This window comes from Pseudophryne corroboree, chromosome 5, assembly GCF_028390025.1.
Source record: "Pseudophryne corroboree isolate aPseCor3 chromosome 5, aPseCor3.hap2, whole genome shotgun sequence".
NCBI lineage: Eukaryota > Metazoa > Chordata > Amphibia > Anura > Myobatrachidae > Pseudophryne > Pseudophryne corroboree.
In genome coordinates, this window is record NC_086448.1 from 268727219 (window position 1) to 268736374 (window position 9156).

The 9156-nt window shown below is 43.0% G+C and overlaps 1 protein-coding gene across 2 annotated transcripts in view; it reads right to left on the reverse strand.

The window, feature by feature from the left end:
* The window catches only part of ANO10 (anoctamin 10), a 565272-nt gene extending 556418 nt beyond the window's left edge, over positions 1-8854 (reverse strand). The window contains exons 1-2 of one of the 2 annotated variants that reach the window (XM_063922319.1): positions 8650-8854; positions 6429-6586 (exon numbers count right to left, since the gene is read on the reverse strand). In XM_063922319.1, coding sequence (XP_063778389.1) covers positions 6429-6570 — 142 coding nt within the window. In that variant the 5' untranslated portion in view covers positions 6571-6586; positions 8650-8854. The remainder of the gene's footprint in view (positions 1-6428; positions 6587-8649) is intronic. The other variant, XM_063922318.1, reaches the window with a different exon arrangement.
* Between the last annotated feature and the right edge of the window lie 302 nt (positions 8855-9156).

Below are 9156 nucleotides of genomic sequence, written 5' to 3' on the forward strand. Positions count from 1 at the left end.
GGCAACAGACAAGTCCAGACAAGAAACAGATCATTCCAGAAGCCAATGCTGTATATGTGTGGAAAGAATTAGAGCATAACTTGAAGGAATTAAATCTGGACAAACCATGCATGAAAATGTTATTGACTGATTTAATCAAGTATTGGGACCTCCACATTTTTTTTGCTTACTTAATAGACCCACATTACTATGGTAGTTGTTTAACTGCAGAAGAAAAGTTAGAAGCTCTTAAGTTTGCCAAAGAAAATTATCCACATTCAAACACCCTTCTATCAACTCTAGTCAAGTTCCAAGCAAAAGCAACCCAATTTATTGACCTCTTGTTTGACCACGACATTGGGGGTAATTCCAAGTTGATCGCAGCAGGAAATTTTTTAGCAGTTGGGCAAAACCATGTGCACTGAAAGGGGGGGCAGATATAACATTTGCAGAGAGAGTTAGATTTGGGTGGGTTATTTTGTTTCTGTGCAGGGTAAATACTGGCTGCTTTATTTTTACACTGCAATTTAGATTGCAGATTGAACTCACCACACCCAAATCTATCTCTCTCTGCACATGTTATATCTGCCCCCCCTGCAGTGCACATGGTTTTGCCCGTCTACTAAAAAATTTCCTGCTGCGATCAACTTGGAATTATCCCCATTATGTCAACAGTGGCACCAATAGATTGGTGGAAAATGCACACTGGTTCGGAAACTGTAGCTGGTAATGAAAATATCATGGTAGCAGCTCACTTGCCTACTTTCTGGCAGCTCTTTCCGGGAGAGAGCTGCCAGGACGGCTCAGTGGAGGGGCTGGGCAGGACAATGATGAGAGGAGGGGGCGGGGAGGAGGCGGAATGGGGCGTGGCGGATCAGGGGCAGAGGCGGAACGAGGGCGGGGTTACAGCATCTAAATCGCGCCCCCCGCTCTGCAATGCCGCAATAACCGGCATTTTACAGCAGGGGGCGTGACTATAATGACGCGATTCAACAAGAATCGCGTTATCTACTGTCCGGACCGCCCACTTTACTCTCAAAGTGGGCGGCCGGGCAGGGGGGAAATGAAAAACCGGGAGACTTGTCTGCTCTTCTGTGGGGCCGGGAGGGTCACCCGATTTTCGGGAGCCTCCCGGCCATTCCGGTTGAGTAGGCAAGTATGGGTAGCAGTGGAGCAATTGCTAACAGCTGCAGCATCAGCTTCAGTAGAAAGAATATTTTCAGCATTTGGTTTGGTGCAGTCAAAACTGAGAGACCGCTTGAGTACGGACACAGCTGCAAAACTTGCGTTTCTTTTTAATGCATTTAATAAACCTAATGTGTAGGCTTATTCAGAGTTACAAATCAGACCAGGCAATTGCCAACTATTGTAACTTTTTAAAATCATTGCTGCTTCTTTCCCTTCGCAGTTTGTGATTTGTGTGTAGTTTGCTGTGCCATGCCATGATTCATGGTGACACTCTCAAGTTATTTAAATTAAATATATTAAAGTTATAATATTTAAAAAGAGCTTTATATTATTGTTATTACTTGGTTTGTTTACCTGATTATTTTGTATAAAAATCCAATTTAAATAAAAATATATATTTAAATAAAAACAAATCCGATTTTTTACATTTTTTCCCCCAAAAAATCATGATTTTTTTTTTTTACACCCTGGATTTGAGTATCATCCACGTACAGATGATACTGAAATCCGAAAGAGCAGATTAGTTTGCCAAGAGATGTGAAAAAGATTGAGGAGGTGGAATCAGAGAAGCAGACACTGAAAGAGCAATTAGATAGGTAGGATGAGAACCAAGAAAGTGCTGTGTCCTGAAGACCTAGGAACTGTAGTGTTTTTATGAGAAGAGAGTGGTCAACAGGTCAAAAGCATCAGAAAGATCTAGAAAAATAAAAAGTGAGTAGTGGACTTAGTAGTGACCAGATCATTCACTACTTTAGTTAGTGCTGTCTCTGGAGTGTTGGGGATGAAAGCCTGATTGAAGTGGGTCTAATAAGTTGTGTAAGTTAAGAAAGTATGTGAGGTGAGTGTAAGGAAGTCTCTGAAATAGCTTGGAGAGGCATGGAAGCTGAGAGATGTAACAGTAGTTTGAGAGAGAGCTTGGGTCAGAATTGGGTCTTTTCAAAATGGGAGTAATCACTGCGTGCTTGAACGTGAAGGAAGGAACCAGTCGAGAAAGATTACAGATTTTGGGGGACATTTACTAAGCAGTGATAAGAGCGGAGAAGTGAGCCAGTGGAGAAGTGCCCATGGCAACCAATCAGCACTGAAGTAAAATCTATAATTTGCATACTATAAAATTATACAGAGCTGCTGATTGGCAACTTCTCCACTGGCTCACTTCTCCTCTCTTATCACTGCTTAGTAAATGTCCCCCTTAGTTACGTTTGGGATGAGCACAGGAGACAGAGCTTTACTTATTTGTGAGGGTATAGGATCAAGAGAAGAGGTAGTAAAGTAGGATAATGAGAAAAGTGTTTATACTTGGTCTTCATTTGTGGGATCAAATGAAGAGAAAGTGTCAGAGTTCAGGTCACTGACTGAGGAAGAGCCTACCATTTCATCTCAGATATTATCAGTCTTGTCCTTGAAGTAGAAAGCAAGATCTTTTGCATTGATAATGACTGGTGGGTTGTGTGAGGTAGGGTTGAGAAGTGATTTAAATGTATTAAAAAGTTGCTTGGGGTTAGAGGCTTGACTAGAGATGAGAGTTTGGAAATATGTTTCTTTGGCAGTGTCCAGAACATTACGATAGGAGTAGTAGATAGTCTTATACATAAGGAAGTTGCTCGGTGTACAAACTTTACGTCACAGATTTTTTCTTTTATGTGAGAGTTTTTCTTAAGGTGTCTTGTTAATTTAGAGTGCCATGGTTGACATCTATCAGGTCTATATTAAAGATATGGGGCTTGCTTTAGTCTGTTTGGTTGACAGAGCTTGCAATTCTTAGCAACTGCGCATGCGCCTCAGAAACTACGGGTAATAATAAATGTAAAGGAACAGCTCCTTTATCAGGTAACTAGAACACTGCACCAGAAATTACAAACATAGTAGTCCACAGTTTTAAGTTCAGTTGTCTTTATTTGCACCAAGCACACTACACAGATTGTCCCTGGTTCCGGTTACAAAATAACTAAACAAATAGCTCTGCTCATCTGAGCTCCAACTAACAGCAAGCCTCCAGTCAGCCATCTCCTGCCAACGCACAACCCATACAAAGCCACACCCATTCCTTAGAGCACATAAGACAATTTCCTGGAAAAAAAAAAAAAAGACCTCTCTTCCCAGACTGTACCAGCGCACAGGGCTGAACTGGTCAAGGACCGATGGTCTGATGTGCCGGTCCAGCCTAAAATCCTGGCCGAGCAGCTCTGCATGGCACAGAGAGAGCCAGGGGCTGGCTGAGAAGTTCCACCTCCCACCGCTCTGCATACAGAGACACAGGGGCATGCCGTGAGGTTATGCCCATGTGAGCAGTGACCACACACCCTTGCCGTGCAGCGAGCATGGTCAATAGAATGTAAAGGCCCTTTTATAGGCTCAGTCCATCCCCTGTTGCACATAAACTGATTTCAGATGGATCTCTTGCACCAAAGATAATACTAGTGTAAGTCCACACTAGTGATGACAGCAACTTTCACAATCAGATGGATGGGTCACAGTTGGGTGGATGGAGCTGTGCAGCTGCATAGTTGCGACCAATTCTGAATACAGGTAGCTATTAGAATTTCTATCTAGGCACGTTATCCAGATGCGGATGCTTTGCCAATAACTCTGAATCAGGACATTGGTTTATCTTTATCTTTTAATTATTTTTTTAACTATTTTATAGAGATTTGCGGTTCAGTTCTACAGAAATCCAAATCCACCCAATTTTGTGGATCCGAACCAAATCAAAACCTAGTCCATGTTTCCAGAGGAGATCCGATACGAACGAAGGCCTGGTTCGGATCTTCCCACAGTTCTGAAGTAAAGTTTTAAAATGTGAATTTGAGGAGTTTGGATTGCATTAATTAAATGGTTTTCATTTTAGTTGTTTTTATTGATTTTTATAATTATTGATTTTTCATCAATTTAAAACCGAATCCGAACCAAAACACTGGAAGGTGATTTGCCAAAATAAAAACCACAATGATGAATTAAAATCAAAATACAAAAACCTGCACACACTTTTATATCTATTTGTCTGTTCTGATTTACAAATATATGCTCTTCTGATGATTTGTTTCCCTGCAAATTGTAAAGCCAATATTTCTCTAAATGTCAAGAGTCAAATTTGAGAGAGTTGTCTCGAGTTTATACTGCACCAGTCAACTTGTCCCAGACAAATCAGCCAGCCAATAAAATTATTGCTTGATTTAATATTTTATAAAAGTAAATGCAAAAGTCTAGATATTCATAGCGGACACATTGTTTATGTAATTCAAATATGTTTAAAAAATGTGCATATAGCAAAATAAAGTGTCAGGAATTTCATATTAAACTGTGTATTATAAACCTACGGAGATTTCTAAAACCATCACTTCAGCTCATACGGTTGTTGCATTGGAATTGATGTAGAGTTGGCAGCAGAATGATAATAAATGAGTCAAGAAAAACACGCAGAAATAGCATATTTGCGCACATAGGGGGTAATTCCAAGTTGATCACAGCAGGAAATTTTTTAGCAGTTGGGCAAAACCATGTGCACTGCAGGGGAGGCAGATATAACATGTGCAGAAAGAGTTAGATTTGGGTGTGGTGTGTTCAATCTGCAATCTAATTTGCAGTGTAAAAATAAAGCAGCCAGTATTTACCCTGCACAGAAACAAAATAACCCACCCAAATCTAACTCTCTCTGCAAATGTTATATCTCCCCCCCTACAGTGCACATGGTTTTGCCCAATTGCTAACAAACTTGCTGCTGCGATCAACTCAGAATTACCCCCATAGGGCCTGACTCAGATATATGCGGGTGTGCATCGAGTTACCTGTGCCGGGTATCCCGGTGGCGGAATGCCAGTGGGGGAGTGGGGTCTAGCGCAACAAGCCCCTTGCAGGCTTCGTGACGGCCTGTGGTCGCCACGGGTTCTATTCCCACTCTATAGGTGTCTTGAACACCCAGAGTGGGAATAGTCCCTGCTGGTCGGCATGGCCGTCAGGAAGTGAGACGCTGGAGCCATGGTTACTACATATGTGATCACAGCAGCAAGCTGTGACACTCCCATGAAACCATTGGCGTTTCTATAATGGGTGCAATGTGTGCGGTGCACACGGGCCCCTGGGTCCAGAGGGGGCACACAACGCACACACTGCACCCATTTTAATACTTACCTTTCCGGAGTCCAGTGTCGGGCGCTGCGCGGAAGCCAAATTGGTCTCTGGATCATGGCAGGCGCCATGTTTCCGGAGACCAGACTCCGGCACAATGCCGGACTCTACAGCGCCGTACAGTGGAGGGGGCCCACACGGAGGTCCACACGGATCCCCTCCTCTGTTGAAACGCCCCTGCCTGAAACGGTCCAGACACGCCTGCGTTTCAGTTGCCACACCCCTAATGCAACCCACAAACACTCCCTGACAGGCAATCAATGAGAATAAATCCTCAACGCGACTGCCATCGCAAGACCATTGTGAAACATGTGCAGTGTGACTTATATACATGAGCAGTAGCAAACAAATTAGCTCCAATACGTACATGGATAATGCGTCCATCTCTGAATCAAGCCCATAATCAAAGTCATAAACATCTCAAAATGTGTGCGCTCCACAGCATTTGTGAATTGTTTACGACAAGTCATCATCATCAGCCCGTATCCTACCTACCCTATACCAGGTGCAAAAGAAACGCCTACTAACAGGCAAACGTACTGCGGATACTGATTAGCGTATATGCCACTACTGAACTTTTGCCCCTTCCCACAATCAGGCCACCTCTTCGGTCATAAGATTTTATAGGTGTGGGTCTGCAGTTAGCACATGCATATGTACACAATGTAGGAAATCACACAAGTAGCGCTATGTAGACTAGCGTAGTACTCACTACTGTATGTACCAACCCCATTGAGTGTAGGCAATAACAGTACTGAAAAGCAGATCAGGAAGCCAGAACAATGATAACTATATTTTAGGTTCAGTTTTGTACAGAATATGGTTCTAGTAATTAACTCCAGTCTATGACCTATGTTTATAATGCTGTGAGTATTCCTCTTGGGTCGGTGCTCTTTCAGAAAATAAGCAACTCAAACAGGCATAACTTTCACAATAATCTAATCAAACTACAGGGTGGAATCTGAGCTATACCACAGTACCAAGTGCAGCTGGTTATGTAAGATGAAAGATGGATACATTTGCCCATTGTCCAGACTATTAATGGGAACACAATGCATTAGTCCTTACAGTCCTCAGAGTCTGCCGTTTCAGATGAGGGAGACCCTGAAAAAGGAGTAAAAGTTGGAAGTGCTTACCTCCATCTTTCTTTTTGTCTGCAATTTTCTTAACAAGCCATTTTTTGGTTTCCTCCTTAACGTCCTTCACAAGCTCTATCACCACCAATGGTTTGAATTCAGGCTCCAAATGAAGCTCTTCCTTGAAAGGGCCTCTTTTCATTTTGGGATGATATGTGCTATCAACACAGACAACTATGATAAGTGTCAGCTTTAAAAATAACAAGGGATTCAAAATAACTTGATGAGAAAACATCTTAACCTGGTCCTGAGGGTAGGCTCCTCATAAACGGAGGTTAAATATGTCACTATCCTCATACAACTATAAGATCACATGAATATTCACAATACTAAAGCAAACTGTAAGAAACTAACACCTTCCCCCTGCGGCTACAGAATACTAATTCTGTCACCAGACAACATAATTATTCAACTAAAGCAGTTGTCTTTCAGACATAGTCGAGTGTTCAACCATACTACACACAGTAATGAAGCAGTATTATAGTGTAAACTGTAAAAACATAGAAATATTTTAATAAATCAATTATAGTTTCCTTAATAACTAGCAGAGACATAAAGTACTCTAATAGGCCGTACACACTGGCCGACAATCTTCAAAGATATGAACGATCTCGTTCATTATTGAATGAGATACCGTTCATATCTTTGAGTGTGGAGGCACCAGCGATGAACGATGCGCGGCCCCGCGCTCGTTCATCGCTGGTGCCCCGTCGGCTGTGCATGCAGGCCAATATGGACGATCTCGTCCATATTTGCCTGCACTTGTATGGAGCCGGGTGACGGGGGGAGTGAAGAAACTTCACTCCCCCCCACGCCGCCGGGTCGCTCGTCGACGGGATCCTCCGTCGGGCAGCTCGGCGGCTGATCTTTATATGTGTAGGGCCCATAAAGAGGCAGATTCAATCAGCTGCAGGGCTTACTGAGCAGCCGTAGCTTCGGGTTTAATGGCCAGAGCTATTCAATTACTAGCCAATTTCACCGACCGGTAAGTCAGTGGCTAATGCGCGTTAACCCATAGATTCTGGGTTAAGTGCTCCGAAGCTATGTGTTACGGGTTACCGCACGCTGTAAACCCCAGGTGGTGCACTTAACATGGCAACTATGAGGAAAAATCTGTTAAGTGCACCCTCTGGGGTTTACCGCGTGGCAGGGCTGTCAGATATACCATGATATGGAATGCAAAGCTTTTCAAACCTTCGCAATAGCCACTATCATAATATGAAGATGGCATTAGCCCATAGTATCATATGGGCTACTTTATCGCATACTTTACTGGCAAGGGATCCGCTGGATTCCAGTCCGACTGCCCACACTGATGGTCGTGCTTGCCATCTGAGCATGCATAGCAGTGTGGGGGCGACCAATCCAGAGGCAGAGTCATAGCGTAAGCTATTTGCCAAGACAGGCTGTAATTGGAACCCGTGTCCCAGTAAGAGCATTATAGTAAATTTGCATGAAAATGTTTATTTATACTTTGCAAATTCAGACGTTATTATAATATCTCAGTCTTATTCGCATTTAAAATACAGGATATGATAAATGGGACCCTAAGGGAACTAAGCAGTAACAAATTAAAAATGTGCTGTGATCCATAATACTGTTACATTGATTGGTCAGTATATGTATGATAAAGAAAAGTATTGTTAAACAGGTTATACTGCACTACACGTTCACATATTCTGATAATAATTCAGCACTAAAGTGCACTCTTCTGTTTGCACCTGCTGACCTGTACCAAGATGGGCATAGCCTGCACCCTACAGTATACATACGGTACCTCCCAACATGACCCTCTCCAGGAGGGACACAATGCTCTGCTCCTGGACATTTCTCTTAATGTATGATTGCCGGCACCTGTGTTGAACAATTAATGGATAAGAAAGGTGTTTCAGCACAGGTGATGGCAATCATAAATTAAGAGGGAAGTCCAGGAGCAGAGCATTCTGTCCCTCCTGGAGAGGGTCATGTTGGGAGGTATGAGTATATCACATTACTAACTGCAAATGATGTAACAAAGTTTACATCAATTTAACTTTTTGGATCTACTACAGCCTGTGGTGACTAGTTAGAGAGCGTGAACTACAAATCCCAGCATGCACTGCCTTAAACATTTTTGGACTTGCATCCCACAACAGCTGAAGAGCCAGTCCGTGGAAGCCTAGCACGTATTTACAGCCTGCCTTTTCCTACCTATCCATACTGTATGTCTAATTATACTTACTTTCCCTTCTCCAGGAAGCACTAGTACTCACATCCAGGCAGGAGTAGCACACACGGGAGGATCGAAGCAAGGGACGAGCATTCAGTAGCACTTTCTCACCGCCCCAGAGTTGTAGCCACAAGAGTAAAACGCCTTAACCCACATAGTTGTTTATATACCGACCATTTTTCCGAAGACCAAAACTCTTTAAACTCTAGGTAACGACTCTGACAAAATGTCTCAGCAACTATTCACAAAGCAGTAATCGCTGTATATCCCTCTATTGTCTATACAGTGACAGCCGACGGTCCTGCCCTAAGTGTCACAGGTCTTCTCTGTTCTGATTGGTTTCCTGTCTGACAGGAGGAATGATGAGTGACTGGGGGGCGAGTCTGTATGAGTCAGTGTCACGACCATAATGCAGATACTGGTACCACTGCATTCCTCTTTGCAGCGCAATCACAGGCACCTTTACATGGTGTGCAAGATGTAAATGTCATTATTTGTCTGTTTGTGCATGCTCATTGC